Here is an 18504-nt window from a genome sequence, read left to right on the forward strand (position 1 = left end):
GAAGGGCTGGCTGGCAGATTCTTGTGAGAACAGAGCTGCATGAGAGAGCAAACAGACCTTTATTATTTGTTTATTGATTTATTCTCCAGGAGGATGTAACACCCGGCCCTCGGCAGCAAATGCCCTTGTAACTCTGTACTGCAGTGACAAGTTGGCCAAACAAACGCTTTTCTCCGTCAGAAAACAAAGACTGTCAGCAGAGCAGATCAGGGCTCCTCTGCTTTTACTTTTAATTACTATTTCCTCACACAGAGGATTTAATCTCCTCTTCTGCTGGAAGCTCAAAGTGCCCCATTCAGCCTATTTCACAGCTGTGACTACTGAGGTCACCCCGGGTCAGGACACCTCTCTCTGCAGCATAATAGCGACTGGTCCCCGAAGTGGACATCCACGCCGTGCATCTGCTGCTGCAGATGAACCGGTGTCAGGAGGAGGAGCACGGCCACCACCGCGGCCCCGCCGGGGAGGGGGCAAAGGCAAACGGTACCCAGAGAGCCCCAGACAAAAGATGCTCCTCCGGCCTTTTGTGGAGCTCTCAGATGCGGTCAAAGGTTACATTTTACAGCTGTTCCAGCCTCCAATAAGCCTAACCCGCCTATCTTAATACTTAATTGCATTGCTAAGCTGCTGATAAACCAGGACGGCATAAAACAAACACACAGGGCCAAACGCATCCCCAGGGAAAGTTTGTGGGAACAGAGGGAGTTGCACCAAACAATGAACTGGGAACACTGGGAGTTGCAGCAGACAATGAATCCACTTCACGTGTTTTAGAAGCCTGGTTACCCTCAATAAAAGCTGTAGCATGGATGCAGAACATTTGCTAGCTAATATCTCTCCAAAAAGGCCGCCAGTGTTTACAAAAGAAGGGCACAGTGCAAATGCCCACGGGAGAGGATGAGCACGTGCCGCACCATGCGTGTGCCCATCAGGAAACTGTGTTGAGCTAATCCCCTCCCCACAGAGCCACCACGGCTCCAGCCCTGGAGAACACGGCCTTAAATCAACGCTCTTATCTCACAAAAGGAATTTAAGTGCAACGCTTTGAAAGTCACTTTCTCCCGGCCATATGGCATCCTCGAGCCTGGTCGTGTAGGAGCGGCGTTCATTTGCATGTGCAAGAGACAAATCTGGCTCTTGCATTGCGGGAGTGATAACAGGGCGAGGGGTAAAATTTAGCACTGTTTGGGTTTCTGCTCAAAATCTCTGCCGAGGCGAATTTCTCTCACCTCCCAAGCCAAGTGCCAAACGCCGAGGTAGCCCCAGGAGAGCTTGTCCTCCATGCCCTAAGCGAGGTGCATCGGTACAGGGCCAGGGTAAAAGAGAAGTCTGAGACAAAACCCATGATCTGAACCCAAAGCCGGCAATGTCTACACCCACACTAAAGCAAACACGAACAGGCTGAAATTACAGCGATATAAACAGCACTGAACACAAACTTCAAGACAGCAAATTCACAGGCATTCGCACATTTAACTTCCTGATAGGGAGGTATTTTGAAAACTCATGTTGCTGAGCTGCTCCATGATATGAAGGGGTGGGGGATCTTGAGCTTCAGCACAAGGAGGAGCCAACAAAGCTGCTAACGCTTCAACATAAGCCTCTCCAGCAGGTCTCTGTGCCAGGCATTATGCAGGATGGCAAGATTTTTGTTTTGCCGAGGCAGTGCCGTATGGGCAATCTGGTTCGCCTTATCAGCGAGCCAAGTGAGAGAAGAGAAATGTTCTTCCCCACCATTTGTTTAAATTTCCCTCGTTCCCCCAGATAAAGCTGCATACTTTTGTAAAAATATCTACAAATGTAATAACATAATGGGCTTGTCATCGGTTTCCACATTTGGCATTGAAAATCTGCAAAGCTTGGAAAGAAAGAGAATTCCTAACAGTTACTGCTGCTGAAGAGCCCAGCTAAAAACTGGGCCTGGATCCAGGTGATGGAGCACACAACCACCAAAACGCCTTTCCATGTCCAGCACCTACTCCTACACAACTGCAAACTGTTCCTTTCTTGGCCCCACCGAAATAATGCAAGAAGGTTATTTCATCACTTCTTTTTGGTGGGCTGTTTGGGGTATTTGCATGCCCCTAACATCCACTATTGCTGTGAACTGATTTGATTTTGCAGCTCAACGCAGAAGACGCTGCAGACAGCCCCGAGCCCTGGCAATTAATTCGGAGGCACACAAACCTCCTTGCATGGCAAAGTGGAACCATTCGCAGCACAACGCTTTCCACTGTGTACCACAGTTTGCCCTCTCCAAGGCTGCTGCTTCGGCATTTCTGCCCAGCATCCATCTCAGTGAGATCATCCCTGGGAACACGTGAAAGCAGAGCAGCCTGGTTTTATGGCTGTGCCGAGCCCTCAGAGGAGGGCTTGGTGCATTTAGAGATCCGTGGCTGTGCCCCCCAAGGGGATGGGGAACGAGGCAGTCTCTTAGCAACACCCAGTGCCTCTCACAGGTAACTGTCATTAACAGCAGCCGTGGGGCCGCGCCGTGCCGAGCACCCTCCACCGTGTCCTGGAGAACCCAGACGTGCAGGCACAAATGCTCCGTGGGCACTGGCAGGGGAGGGATGTGCAAGCCCTTGTCAGCATGACACAGACAGCACTGAAATACTGATTTGCTTACAAGAAATGAGGATTTGATTGTATTAGAGGGAGAAGCATATCCCCTACAGTAAGGACTGACTTCTCCTTTGTCAGTAATCCCTCACTGCAAGACACTTAACACAAATCTTACTGGAAGGGAAGAAGTCCCACGCCACACTGAGACAATGCAGCTCTAAATTTTAACTTAAATCATCACAAGCCTGTAAAGCTGATCTTTAAGGCAATATGTGTGGCCAAGCTACAGGCTCTGGCAAAACTGATGTCCTGCTATTCGCATGATACGGCTTCACACCCCAAATCTCTTGCTGTAAGATAAGGAAAGCGTTTCTCTGGATCACTTACCTTTATTTGCTGCAGGAGAGAACAGCTTCTCAGAGCCTACAGAAGCCTGAAAAAGGAAGAGAAAGAGAGGGTGAATAATCCTGAAGGAGAAATTCGGAAGGCTTGCTCACAAAAACACAGCTCATAAAACAAGTGGGTTATCTGGAGACCTGCAGTTGCGCATTGCACCTGGAGGGTGCAATGTTGTGCCATTAAAGAACGAGCATGCATCCTGAGGAGATGAAAGCCAAGCAAGAGGACTGTCCTGATCTCACCCAACTATATCCTCCTGTCTCGTTTATTTAGGCAGCCATGCAATGCACAGCTATTTTATCCATGATTCCTCATATAAAAACAAAACCAGTGAAACTGCTATCAAGCTGAAGGAAAAAGAAAAAAAAAAACCAAACAAAAAAACCAAACCAAAACACATTTCAAAGGCTCTCTCACTGAAAATAAGCTCAGTTCTTGCTGAACATGCAAAATGTAATTTGTGTATTGGAAACACAAGTTGCAACTGAACACATCTGTATGAAGGAGGGTGTTGTTTAATATTATGCCAAATGATAGGTACATGCTGCTATGCACTTAGTTGAGTATGAAATAAAACGACTTCCTCTTGGAAGAAGTCCGTATCCTTGCAGACTGGGTTGCACTATGCTGTCTGAACTCCACAGCAGTGTATTTGTGCTCCTCACAGCTCTGGGAAATAGTTAAAGAAATCCAATTAACCTAAACCTTGTAAACAGCTTCATGATAATCAGGGTCACTGGGTTACAGACAAGATGATAACGACAGACAGGGAAAAAAAAGTCCATTCATCGTAAATAAAGCCTTTATGAGTTAATTTGATGGCTTCCTTTCCTCCCCCCACTGATATCAAACAGTCAACCGATTTCAGCATAGGCTTTTCCTATGGTTCCTCGCTATCTGATAAAATAGCAAGCAGCCTCTCCATAATCAAAGCTGGTCTGGGAGCAGGAGCACGATCAACATTACTACCATCTACAAGAAAGTATCATCAACATGTTGGCACTGACTGCTGCATGAATAAAATGGTGAAGTACAAAGCTGACGAGCAAAAGATACTGAAAGTGAAAAAAGCCTTTTTCCCCTGGCTCTGCTTTAAAAACAATTAATTAATTCAACACATGGCTGAACTAAGTTGATTTTATTTTTGATGTTATTGATTTTATTCTAAGGTGCCTTGGGAGATTTGCATGATAAAGAGCACTACAAATTGTATTACACTGCTATATATTTTAAATGACGACTCAGAAGGAAAAAAACAAATAGTAAAATGCAAGAAGTTCTGCATGAGATATAGTAAGAAGCAAGAGTGATCCATTAATGTTACTTCTAAGAAAAGTGGCACTGCAAGCACTGAATGTCTTACTTAATGCAAATGTATAAAAAAGAGAGGGAAAACAACATGAAAAATAGGTTGAGGCTGAGACACATAAGAAAAAAATTCTGAATTATGTCCACGACAAAGCTGCACGTGTAGCTGTGGCATGTATGATCATTACACAGCTCAGCAAAAAAGATCCTAAAATTTGGGAAAATCAGTTACCTGCACGATCCCTTCACTGCATGGATTAAAAAGAGGAAGAACCAGGATTAAACAACGTTTTGCCTAGGCTGGTTTGCAAAGAAAGTGTAACAGCGTCACACAGCAGCAACAACAGTGGTGCATAAAACGTTTGACAGCCAACTCTGAATTTACAGCCCGTTGTTAGGAGATTTTTCATTTATAATCAACACCAAGTCACCACGGACGCAGAACACATCTGCAGGCTCTGCGAACTCACCCATGCTAACAGCTCACACAAAGCCAGGGCCTACTCTCAAAGCACTCCACGAGCACTCGGACACATGGCAGGTGGATAAATAAGATTCTCCCATTTTACAGGCAATGAAACTTGGTCGTGGCTTGCACTAAAGCCCCAGCAGTAAATCGGCCGCTGAGCCACAAATCCTAAATGCTGGGTCCGGATGCTGGGGCGTGCAGCCCTCCAGAGAAGCCTGCTCTGGAAGGGAGAGCCCTCCCTGGGGAGCCAGCCAGGGCTGCAGGAGCTGCTCTGCCCATGGCAGCCACCCCAGCTGGGAGAAGCTTTGTGCTTCCCCTGGTCTGGAGACCCTGGTCTCGCTGTGGCAGCCACCAGCTCACTCCCTCCCGTGCACCTCGGTACCGCGGGTTCAGTGCAGCCTGGCACTGCTCAGCTGGGAGCTAAAGATCTCGGTGCTACAGGTCCAGACTATATAAAAACAATGTTTAAGGAAGTCAAGCCAGAAAATTCACTTTATAGACAAAGTAAAACACCCGGATTACTGCTCAGCCTTCTGCTATCAGCATGTGCCACCGCCTTCCACAATCAGAGTCAACATTTACAGAGCAGCGTTTTCAACATCGCAGCTTCAGTTCACAGACACAAACCTTCACACCTAGAGTTTACAGTAACTTTTGCTCTCACTTCTGGTGATTTCTAGCTCCAGATCTGAGCAGTTTTTGGCACGAGCACCATTCTGAAACAGTGAACGCCTGTGCTATAGGATATTCTGTGAGCTGCTGTAAAGGCAGGAGGGAAGCTGGGGGAGGAAGAGCCTGAATACATCATTCAACCCTATCAGTCACCCTTTAAAGAAAGCGTACAATAAAACCTATGTGTCTGAGGGAGCCCACTAATGAGTGAAAAAATCCAGCAAACCAACACATCTGCTAAAACAAGTCCCCTCCCAAACACTGCTGTTCCAAGCAAATCATTTGCATATGTTTAAGAAGAGATTTTAAAATATTCTTAATAAAGTGGAATTCTTCCCTTGTGAACAAAACCAGGCATTTGGAGTCCTTTATGCAGAGTTCAAGCCATCACAGGAAATCACATGTTCTTGACTGCAAAATGAAACTAAAAATCAAAATCCCCCTTTTCCCCCTCTTGTTGCCTCCCGCCTCCATCTGAAGGACCATCTCACGAACCCCTCAAATTCCTTTTTGTTGTTACGTACAGCAGCAAGACCTGCCCAGCCTGAAGTTCACAGACAGGAGACACCTCTACCTTCCCTGTTCACTGGCTGCTCATCTCCCTTGCCCCAGAGCACAGCCCACAGCCACAGAACCCACCACAGGCTTGTGCACATAAAAATGCTGCTTGCATGGTCCCACCCTCATCCCCAATAACAACCGTGGCACTTGAAGCATTATCTGACATCCGTCCCCAGAGCAGCAGCTCCTGAGGTAACCTCATGTTGCTGAAACCTCTAAGAGCCAGCACCCTTTCAGTGACACCAAGCCTTCCAGGTGCCCTTTGTGGCTTATTCAATGAAGTTACCAATCCTCTGTCACCTTTTGATTTTCTTTCTTTTCTAATCTAAAGGGGAAAATGCCTCCACCCAGTTCTGTGACAGTTTGAAACCAGGCTGAATACACTGCGGAGGAAAAGAACATTTCTGCCCTTTTCTGCTTTGCGGAGAGCAAGCAGAGGAGTGGTGCTGCAGTCCCTCCCCCTTTCCTCCCCTTGAACCCAGCACATATAAACACTGATTCAATTTGCAGCACTAAAAGCTCAGCAAAGGCAGCTTTTTCCTCAAATGTGGGGTGGTAACCACAAAGGATGTAACACACCCTCTCCTCCGAAGGTGAGCAGTGAGGCATAATGAAGTCCATGCCTCATCCATCCTGGTTCCCACTAACCCAAAGCAGCTGAAAGGTGCAAGAGCTCTTGCAGATTTGTAATTTAATGATTATATAGAACAGAACAACATCATCAGACAAAGACAGCACTATAAATTACGTCAGGCCTCACAGTAATTACTTCTTTTTTTCCGCAGCCTATAAATGGCTAACAGGGAATAGAACTGTTCCTTATCACCAACAACAGAGGCTCTGTGGACCTTCATGCCATCTCCTGGAGCACCGAATGCCAGATCCAAGCCTGATACTCCAGGAGCCTGATAGCAAGACACTGGGAAACTGCTAATGAGGCTGCAGTTCTAGTTCACAAGGAACAAGCAAAGTAGTGTTAGGGAGCTGGTATCTCTGTCATGTACAGGGCAAAAGCCAAGCATTCCCTCCAAATGAGTCCAGTACGGTAGGCAGAAGAAGGAGACAGTAAAATACAGTTTAAGCTTTAGATCTGGATGGTTGCCTATCGACTAGACAGCCAAGAGCCAGTCTCAAGAGAGACTGTTTGCACAATTACTGAACTTAGCAAGCACTAAAAAGCTCCCAAGAAAACCCTTCTCTGGGAGATTTCCACACTAGAAGTGCTGGATATGCTTAGAGAAGTTTTACCATAAAGCACGGACACTACCTGAAAATTCTGGATCAATTTTCATTCTTTCCTTTGATCTGTCTCCCCTGCTTTTACCAACCACTCCAATGCCACTTGATCGCTTGTCCAGCAAAGAATTTCAGCACGTTAGTACTGCTTTACTACTTTGCAGTTCACTCTGCAAGTCATTCATACCAGACCCCACATCCAGTAATACGAGAACAATAACTAAAACAGGAAGGTATTGTTTGGGCTGTGATTCTTCTGTAGGAAATGGAAATTGATACATATGGAAAGGTGCAAGAGAAGCCCAGAAATAGCACATATGCACACAAAACCCCCGAATTTAAAATCCCCCTTAAGACAAACAAAGTATTCCACACATTTCAGGATATGAAAGCAACTCATGGATAACACTGCTTGCATTGTGAAGGGATGTTTCAAGGTAGCCTACAGTCTTTCCAAAACCTGCATTAATTTTGGAGAGAAACCACAGCTCAGTTAGGAAGACAAAAGAAAAGTCAGACCTGCAATTCAGACATTTTTGTGAACCTTCTACGAATATCCAGTTTTGTGGTACACAGCTGGCTGGGACACAGCACAGCCCAGCTGTGTGAGGGATTAAGAAGCAAGAGGGAACAGGACTTCTACAAATCCACACTGTGATTATCTTCCCACAGAATTTATAGACTGGGCTTCCAAGAGGGCTCAGCACTCAGCAGCTGCCTTTGGGGCATCAACTTGACTGGAGCTACTGGGTATGGAGCATTTCCAAAAAATCCATTTAGAAATCTGAATGGTGACCAGGTTGTACTGAAAAATCTGTTTACAGCCGATAGTTGGGATAATTTATGAAATTCTGTCTGTTGATCTCCAGTGCAAATAAGGACTAATAATAAATAATATTCCCTAGGCAAGAATGAATCACCACCTTTCTAGCAACAATCCTAAAACAGACAGCACAAACACCCCAAACAAGAAACTACTTATTGAGATGGCAATGCCTTAAACATCACGGGTACTTCTAGTTCAATTATGATTCAAGGCCAGCTCTGAGAGGTAGCGATGGGTCTTCTCTATCTTTCATGAGTTTCCTCTACAGAATGCTCACTAGAAACAAAATGTTTCTTGGACTGTACTTCCATACAGCAACACACTTGTTAAGGTTCCCACCTCACATTCATTTAGCACACACATATTCAGGAAAGCTCTGCTCCTGGAAGGAACTGTCACCGTGCACTTGCCTCTGTCACTTTTTCTTCCAAGAATGCTCATTTCTCTCAGCAGTTTTTATAACCATGACTGTTTTTTGCAACAGCCCCTTATGAGAAGCTAGCACAAGCCTGGGAACACAGATTAAATTAGACCATAGAGAGCCTAGAAGCAGAGTTCACTGGTCCTAATTCACCACTGAATTATGCTGACTTTACACAATGGCAAATGGAATGGGAGGCAAAGTGGATGAGGACTGGAAGGCACCAAAGGAAACGCTGTGTGGAGTCTGACTCAGTCAGCGCAGGGCAGTGAGGAACCAAGCTCATTGCTCCTCCACAAGTTGGACATCTTGTCTTGGTCCTCTTACAGGCTTAAATTAACCATGTCTTGAACCCTGAGCACGTTCCTCATCATTTTACAACCATTGTGGGACTGAACAAACCAGTTTAAATCGAGCAGCGGCAGTAATTCTTAAACATACGCTGCTGTGGTGCGTTGCTTATTGCACAGATGTGCCTCTTCCTGTGACAAAGGGTGACTGACTCCTCTGACACAGAGGGACATACGACCTACAGCATGTCTGCCATCAGAGCCTCGGGGAACAGGCCTGCTAGCTCCTCTTCCCTCTCTCCTCAAACCAACCCCCCAGCGCCAGGGGAACGGCTGCAGCCCAGAGTTCTCCCCTTCCCATCCCCTCCATTAGCGATGCTTTATGATTCATCTTCCTCTGAGCAGTTGCTGTCTCCCAAAGGAAAAGATCAAACTCCCTCTCCTTCCCAGCTCAGCTCCAATAAATAAATAAATACATGTACTGAAAAAAAAATTAGTGAAGGAGGAGAAGGGAGGAAGCTGGGGAGTTCCTGGACCAAGGCTCGTCAGACAGCTGCAGAAGGTTCCTCAGCTGTTTCCAGAGACACCAATGAGAAAAGAAAATTTCCAGCTGCCCCTCATTAAAATCAGCCAGAATACTTGCTTAATGTTAGTGTGACTCTGTGTCCTAATTTAAATTAGGGTGCACTTGGTCCTTATCTTAGGATCTCCCTCCTTCAAACCTCAGCTCCCCAGCCACTACCAAATCGACCTTTGCTTTACAGTCCTGCTGTTTTCTACTCTAACCAGCACTGATTTCCCCATAACACATGTTCATATGCTCCTGGGTGATCTGGTCTGTGAATGGCACTCAAGAGGACAGTCCTCTCCCTGTGCCACTGGATGAGGCTGCAGCTTCCAGTGTAAATTGGAGGCAGTGATGTGTCCTTGTTAAAGGCAATTGGTACACACCACAGTCAGAGAAACACAGTTCTCCATGATACACTTAAGAAAAGGGCTTTGTGTGGTCTGGTATAAAACATCTCAAACACCAGAGCCCTCATGCCTTTCTCAGAGAGCTCACCACCTCCCAAAACAGATCTTTCAGCCTACACTTCCACATTCAAAATTTTTTCATTGCCAAAACCACTCACTTAGGCAAGCACAGATTTGATTACTGATTTATCTTTTGCTACAAATGTAAGGGAAAACCCACCTTCAGGTAGGAAAGGTTGGGAATGCTGTGTAACACACCGCTATAGCAGTTTGTATTATTGTCATTACAGCTTGATCCTATCTAGTCAGCCCATCTATTTGGCGGGGATATGGCTTTTTATTTGCACTAAATCAAAGGGAGCGGCGAGTGCTCTTTGCAGAACTATCTAAAACTTCTTGTAATTCAAAGGCTGCACTGTAGGAAGAGTGATGGGGGAGAGCAGGGACTGTGCTGCGAATGACAGGTGGCAGACTGTTGTTTGGTACCTACCAAATTACTCTGCTGCTCCCTGGGCTGCCTTGGCATTTCATTATCCCAACTCTCTCCTGGAAGGATGCGGACATAAATTCACACCTCATGTCCTGGTTTCCGTCAAACTGAGTAAGAGTGCAAATGCTGGCACCAACTGGGAATGCCAAGCAGGGCTTGGCATGCTAGAACAAACTCTCAGCTGTGGTCTTTGCCAGCTACCTGCATTTATCATTGTAATGGCCTGCCAGACAGGACTTGGCAAGCGGCGGAGGAGGGCGGGAGGAGGAGGGCCAGGCTCTGCACTGCCAAGCAATTCATTCCTGTAGCTCCTGCCATCACTGTACCAGCAGGGCAACCTTCATTTTATTTTATCTTTTAACCAATTACGTGTCACCCAAATCCCACCTGCAGCTTTCTCCAACACAAATGGCTATAAATCACAGTTCAGAGACCAAGAGGGTTTTGCAAGACATTTGATTTCATAAAAAGGTCACTGTCTGTCTGAGGATTGCTGCAGTTCAAAACCGAACTGAATAACAACCTGCATTGGCAGACAGGGAAGGAACTGCTTCCATCGTCTGTTGCATGTTGTCAGATAATATTAGTAAAATTAGGGAGGCCAACAATGGCAGGATCATTAGGATTCAGCTGAACCAAAGCGCTGATAAAAATGCAGTGAAATATCTCCTCCTTTCAATTTTTGAAGAAAACATAATCAAATCAATAAAAAAGGGGAAATTGCATGAGCACACCAGAAACATTCAACATAACCTCCTTGTGCAGACAAACAGAACACATGCCTGTCATCACTGCAGCCTGCTCCAATCTGCCTGGGTATTCCAGGGTTTAACCCCCAGCTTTGCTGTTTCTCAGAGCCCTACTCTGTGGTCTCAGAGCACTCAGCATGGTCTGCTCTCTAGGGAAACTGCCGTATTCTTATTTTTAATCCATACACTGGATACATAATGGACTCTGTATAGAATTTTATGTGACCCATATACAGAGCAAACATTCAAGGATGCCCAAGAATCATTTGACACTGATGCTGGTCTGGACACCCTTAGTGTCTATGCCTTTCTTGCAGGTGACATGTCACGTCAGACAGCCCTGACAAACCAGCATCAAGCTCTCTGAAAAGCATCAGGTTAACTGCAGTGAGTACACGAGGCACAGGGATGGCATTGTCCTCTCAGCCCAGACCACGGCGTGTGACACACGGACATCCCTCTGACAGAATTTCCCAGCTGAGAATGCAATCCCGACACGGGCTCTTCCTGGGCCTGGGGGGTCAGGGAGCTTATCAGGAAGGCGGCTCTTGTCTGCTGCCATTGAAACTTGCTGTCTTACCCACAGGAACCTCAAAGGAGTGCCTCTGCAGAAGGCTCTTTTGTTGTTGTTGTTTCTAATTCACTGCTCCAAAATATTTCTTGGCTGCATCCCAGGGCTGAAGCCTTATCTGCCCATCCCCCCGGCAGACACACAGCAGCTGCAGAGGCTTATCACAGTTGCCTGTCCACTGAGTTTACAAATTAACACCCTATCGAGGCTGCATGAGGGCTGATTAATCAGAGAGAGGCAGTCTGAGGGCCTTTATCACCATAAGCGGCTGCTGGGAGAGAAGTCACAAATCTCTCAGGAGGCCAGAGATGCCTTACAAATGAAAGAGCAGGAGGCCAGAGAGGAGGAGGGCCCAGTGGTAAGGGAAGCAGATATTTTAGAGATAGTGGTGGTGGAGGTAATGGAGCAGTGGGAGGTGGGGAGCTGCAGGGAAACGCCAGTACATTATGACAGCTAAAAAAAAAAAAAAGATAATTAACAGCCTATACCTCATGATTCTGGCTTTCCCTCCCCGGGCTATAATTTAGCCTATTGCTCCTTTGCTCCAGAGGACAATAAACATTTATTATGTTAAACACATAACTGTGCCGCACAAAAGCACCGTTCTTTCCCAGGTCCACTCCTTGCACAGCTGTGCAGCCCAGGAGGATGGGGCTGCTGGAGCGGGCTTCCCTTTCATGCAGAAGATTACTCAGTTTGGACACAAAGCACATCCCTGGCTTCACCCAGAGCTGCGGCGTGCCGCATGTGTTCATACGGAACGTGAAGGCAAACCCCGTGAGACTCAGAGCTCCTGGATGGGGCCACTGGCCCACCAGCACCTGACAAGCAGCGTTAGGATGTGCCCGGGTATGGGAGCAGCTCCTGCAGAAATCCTGTGAGCCGGGCAGGCTTCGCCACCTAAGAAGTATCTCCTCTTTTTAATTCAGCAGGCTTGCTAAGAGGTTTACTGGGAAATTTTCAATCCCACCAGAATTATGTGTAGGAGAGATTCTTATTACAAGATGAATATTACAGTCATGTGAGTTGTACTAGAGCAGAGCTGGCCCTGCCCCCTCCGAGCACCTCAGCTGCTGTAAGAGCACAGGGATTTGGGAGATCTGCCTCCGCTAGTGGACTGTCGTTCAGGGATTGCTCTCCTCTGCTTCAGTGCCAGTACCTGCTTCAGCCTCCAGCTTTGTGCTGATGGCAGGACAACGCAAAGGAATTATAAAAACCAAGGGGACTCACACGAGAAAGGTTTGAAATTTAGTACAACTTTAAAGGAAACCAGTTTGGACATCAGTCTGCATTTGTCAACAATCATTTCTAAATGCAAGTTTTCAAGTTTAATCCTTGGGACCAAGACACACAGCTGGATTTTTCCTTTGAAGCGCAATATGTGTGGAAACCGAGATTCTCATGCAGCAACATGACTCCAGAAGGTAAAATTTTAATAAAAATGTTACCAACATGAAGACATTCATAAGCAAACACTGCAACCACCTCCCGTCCAATGCTTTCTATTCACACATCAGTAAAGAATTTAACAAATAACCTCTGGATAAAAGTGTCATTCACTGAAGCTTTACCACCAACACCGCCGGGTGTGCGCATGATCTTGGGGAATGGCCATTCCCATTTTGCCCACAGAAACTGCAGAAATAGAGGGCAGCCACTGCCTAACTCAACATCCTCAAACTAGCTCTTTTCAGACAGCACCGGAAAGCAAAATCAAACAAAAAATGAATGCTCATCTGCCTTCTCCTCCTCTCCTGATCCAATGAGGAAACTATTTCCCAAACCACCTGGATTATTGGTCTGCGAACCCTTGCAGATGCCCAGTTTTAACACTATCCATTAGGTTAATTAGAACTGGGCAAGTAGATGATGAGTATGAGTCCAGGAAAGGAACGACAGCATTTTATTTGAGAACTCCCTGCCAGGCTCTGTGAAGCAGACAGCTGCCCAAGGTCTCCTCATAGCTCTCCTCCGCCAACAGACACCAGATTAATTTGAGCTGGACTGGACCCCCACTCGTTATGTTCAGCAGACCCTGGGTAATCAGATGGAGAAGCTACAGGATGACAACACCTCCTGTCACCCCCATCGTATAACAGCAACTCTATACGTGAAGGAAACATCAAATATTCATTAGGTAAACAATACGAATGTGGTAATCCCAAAACAGGGAGAAATTCTAGAAGCTGTCTCTCGGGTTTTATTAGATTGACTCTTTTAACTTCATTATCAAATCTGCCCATCAACCCTTCTCCCTCTGTGTCAGGTCTCATGTTTCTACATTTTAGGGGGAAAAAAAAGTCTCCATTGGACTGCCTGCTCCCCACAGGTCTGTTCCCACTGGTGGACACCCTCACCCACCACAGAAGGCACACCATGGGGGGCACGTATTTAAAGACCCAACAGAAGGGATTAGGAACACCTTAAAAAAGGACAGCATATAAATTTCTCTACAAATGGAGGCTGCAGGGGAAAAAATATGGAAGGAAGCCCATGGTTCACATCTGCAAAGCATCTGGCTTCCTATCCCTCACTCATTCAAGGGCAGTGAAGTGCACTCACCTACTTTCTACAGGAAAGGGTCACCAAGTTTTGCTCCTGTGCTATACAGTAAGTCAAGAAAAAAGCTCTCATTGTTATGCCTTGATTAAATATGGCATTAACTGACCTCATCTTCTGTATAAGAAGGTGGTGAATGGGGCAGTCCCCCATTTGCAGCCAACATATAATCTGTCTTCTCCAATTAGATATGCTTTGCAACAAGTGTGGTGTATCCATTTATTTCCATACTGCAATAATGCAGATAAATCCAACTTTGGCTCCAGTCCCACTGCTTTCAAAGATGGGGCCCTGCATTTCCAATTGCTGCCCTTCTTTTTTTTTTTTTTTTTTTTTTTTTTTTTCCCCTTTCCCCCCCCCCCTTTCTGCTGCAAAATGTCGCCAATTTACTTTAGCCTGGGGGCCCATTTCGAGTTTTACCACCAATATATGAGAAATGCATTTTTCAAGCTGTTACCACTTAACTGTACTGATATCAGCCACTCAGGGGACACAATATTGTTTACACATCCTGCTCTATGGAATAAGCACGGATGCCAAAACTCTGCCTGGGTTGTGAAGGAGACGTTTACTCTCTGTTTTATGAGATTTCCTCGATTTGTGGCTGCCTCAATGGTCGTAAAAACAGCTGTAAATCAAAAGAGCACCACAAAATTGCAATAACAACTGTCGAACTCGGCTCTAAAAAGCATAACTCCCAGCACCAGAAGGTGGAAGGCTTTTCTCTGATTTAATACCAGGTATGGGGGAGCCCTACCAAGTCCATGTGCAGCACTGTGTCTGCCCACGGCCACCCCCACACGAGCTCAGCCAAACCCCTCTATTTTGGCTGCTCCCCTATCGCTCGCCCCTACCCTGCCCCATGCAGTTCCTTCCGGCCCCTTTCCTTCTCTTCTCTGGAAAACAGAAGTCTTTTTCAAATGCCTGGAGAACGCTTACACAAATAACTGCTGAATGCTCAGCCCTGTTTAAAGCATTAAAATGGACAGAAAGCGAGCGAGTGTTGAACAGGGCTGTGCTCCGGATTGTGGCTGCTCTGCAGGACGGCGATGGCTTTAGCAGATGACCTCAGCCTGTCACCTTGCTGCTGGCCTGCCCAGGAGAGCCCCAGTTCCTGCACAGTGTCTCAGCCCAGTTTTTAGGGAGTGTAGTGAAGGAGGAGAGGGCTGGTGAGACATGAGTTATTAACAACCGTCTTCTGGGAGCTGACTCGAGCTAAAATGGTTCCAGAACAGGCAGCTCCATGTGAGCCTCCAGCGAGGACTGGCCAAGCAGCAGATGCATGAATTCAAAAGTTTCTGTTACTCTGTGCCACTGGCTACAGTCCAAACCAAAGAGAGAGTTTCACCCGTGGGTAAAACAGCCTTCCTGGATTTTTCCATGCCCCATTCCAGTTGCTTTCACAAACAATCTTCTCATCCTTGTCTCCAAAAATCCTAAAAGACTCTCAGTTCCTGCATCTTGCCACCCCCCGCAATCTAAGACTAACTTGGCCAACAACAAACTCCCTTCAGCACCTCCCAGCTCTGAGAAACCAGCTGTGGCACCAACAGCCACACTATAAACCCTGGGCCAGCAGAGTCATCCAGGCTCTTTGTGCCCTCTGTCCAAAGCACGAAAAGCTTTCCTGGCCCTGCCAGCCAGGCCTTCATTCAGTTTTTCAGACTTCCTCTTAAATCAAACTTCTTTGGCAATTAAATAACTCAACTTTCTCCATTACAGAAAGAGGTCTGTATGTGAATAAGCCAAAGTATGTGAAGAAATGATGAGAGAAAGTTCATGGGAAGTAAGTTTGGCTGGTGCTCATCTCAGTTTTTCTATCATTTGCAGCAGACTAAAATACACTAGAGTTCCAGCGTGTTACTGTATCTCTGTCTGGCGGTGTGTTTTTCCAGATGCACATCCTAATTATGTTCTTCAAGAAAATGCCCTGTGGAGAAGGGTAGTAGAAGAGAAAACCTCTTTACAGTCACCATCATGCTGTGATCCATTCTGGACAGGAACTCCCCCCTGCATTGAGAGGACAATTTAATTTCCATGGACCACTTGACGCGAAGTGAAAAGGATCTATATTCTTTTGTCTGAACCCCACAAAGTGTCAGCCCTTCTTTCCCCATTCTTCTAGTAGACGTGTACATTCACACTCTTGAGAAAATCCCCAATAGACAGGAACAGTCTTTCACTTCCAATACATTATGTCTCCCTGCTATAATCTTCTCCTTCTTGTACAATGCCTCTTGACTTTCCTTTGACTCTTTTCTTTGCAATTTTTTCCTCTATGAATACAATCAGAGAGACAAAACAAAAAAATCCCCCAAACCTCAATGGACAAAAAATGTCTTTCAGAGCCTTTGCCAATGATGTTACTGGCAATTCCAGTTGAGAAACCATCTGCACAGACATCTACTGATCTGACATAGGGAAAAGCTAGTTTTATTTCAAAAAGCTCCTTGTTCTCAGTGTTCTGGGTACAGGAACTCCACACGCCAGCTGAAGCTAATAGGGTGAATATGTGATCAGCTACACCCAAACAGCTCTTCCAAATTTCTTTCTTTTGTACTACAGCGAGTATTTGGGTGGGGTTGCAAAAACTATTAAAGCAGTCAAATGCATACCATGCCAACTGCTGACCACAAAAACAGGCCATTTCCTCATGCATAAACTATAAGAAACATCTCCAGTAACTGGCTTGTATCAGTAACCAGCTATTTCCAACAAAAACATGGTTCTGCTCCATTTGGAGTCTGGCGGTTCTCAGGAAGGATGGAAGGCTGTAAGTGTAGATGCTCGACTCGTTCTGGGAAGGTGTGTAGCCGGACACGCCATCTAACAGCAGTTGCTTTGATGAGGCATAATTGCAGGGCAATTACTAGGTTAATTTTCCATATATACCAGTACAATTTCACCTATAAAGTTCCATTTGCCTGCGGCGAGCGATAGATGTCTGCCTGTTTTGTGTTCTAAAACTCTCAACTGCGTTTGCTCATGGACCTGTGAATATGCAGAGCACCACTGACCTGGCTTTGCTCTTCTCCCGTCATGGTGATGTCTGAAATGCTTTTTCAGTCACCGACTAATGCTTGCCATGCTCAGCTACCAGCTGGAGAGTTTCCAGCACACTCACAGACACGGCTTGCCTTGCTGCTGCCACAGGCATGGCCCCGACACTGGGCAGGAAAGCTGTCCAGAGGAGGAGGAACATCACTGGTGTGTGTTCAACCACCAGCTTTGCACGGGAGATGCTTTTGGAAGGAACAGGAGAGCAAGCTGTACTCGACCTTTCTCTGGCTGATCATCTGCTGGTCGGCCAAGGCATCAACAACTCTCTATTCAGCTGTCAGGTCATTCACCCCCTGAGACAACTGCACCTCCAGGAGCCGAGTGCTGGGCTCCTGTGCCTTGCTCCTGGCTCATCTCCCTTTGGACTCTTTGTGGAAGGAGAGGCTGAAGCCACTGCCCTTTCCCTGCCTCTCTTCCAAAGCCCCTCAACAGCTAACAGCTCATTACACCAGAGTTTATTTCTGAACTGGAAGCACAAACAGAGCATTGTAAGAAACCTTTGTGATTTTAGCCCAGACATGACTGTGCCTGCTTAAGGAGATGAAAAGCTTACAGTGAAGAAAGAGGCAGAATAATCCTGCATGTTAATACACAGTGACTAACACTTTCCTGGTGACAATCTCCTTGTAGTCTCTGCAGAGGGATGTGTGTAATGATCCTCCAGAGACACTATCTCGAAAATGCACAAAAGGCTCTGATCAGACCTCAGCATCTCCCGATTAGCTTAGCAAGAGCAGTGGAAGGGACATCAATTTTCTAGAAAGTGCATTCAGAAAAGCACTTGATCAAATGCTTAGCTTCATGTATGTGCTTAATCTCACTATAGCTGAAGCACTTTCCTAAACCAATGCCTCACTTATTCCTTCTGTGAAAAATAAAATGGTGGAAAGACCTCCAAAAACAAAAACGTACACCTGAACAGCCAACAGTTTAGGAAAATTCTGAATTTCTGTGTCTTTCAGCTTATCTGTAAAACAGTTTGGAAGTGCTGACTGACAAATTGGAGGAGGAGATAAATAGAAAATAAAGAAAAATAGCCAGAATGGATGAGGGTATGTTATCATAAACATAGCCTAGCTTAGTGCAAAGCAAATGTATGTATCTGTTGTTGAGTATAACCTTCCTGGGATTTTTTTTTCCTTTGCTAAAACAATATCAGATACACCTTGACAAATCTGGCATGCTGCAGCCAATCCATCAGCTTCTCTACATGGAGCAGACTGCAGAAAATGGAATTTTGTTTTCCCATTTGCCTCCTGGTCTCACTGCTGCTGCTCCCCATGAACAGACTCACAAGCCCTTCCCCCGGCCCCTGGCTGGTGCAGGCTGCTGGACTTGGAGCAGATGGCTGAT

At 46.1% G+C, this 18504-nt stretch overlaps 1 protein-coding gene across 21 annotated transcripts in view; it reads right to left on the reverse strand.

Moving 5' to 3' along the window:
* FBRSL1 (fibrosin like 1) overlaps positions 1-18504 on the reverse strand; it is a 503666-nt gene that overhangs the window by 51830 nt on the left and 433332 nt on the right. For all 21 annotated transcript variants that reach the window (XM_066199921.1, XM_066199919.1, XM_066199914.1 and 18 more), the window contains one exon: positions 2953-2998. In XM_066199921.1, coding sequence (XP_066056018.1) covers positions 2953-2998 — 46 coding nt within the window. The remainder of the gene's footprint in view (positions 1-2952; positions 2999-18504) is intronic.

The sequence above is a fragment of the Chamaea fasciata genome, unplaced genomic scaffold (assembly GCF_029207755.1).
Source record: "Chamaea fasciata isolate MVZ Bird 193981 ecotype frontalis unplaced genomic scaffold, bChaFas1.0.hap1 SCAF_18, whole genome shotgun sequence".
Taxonomy (NCBI): domain Eukaryota; kingdom Metazoa; phylum Chordata; class Aves; order Passeriformes; family Sylviidae; genus Chamaea; species Chamaea fasciata.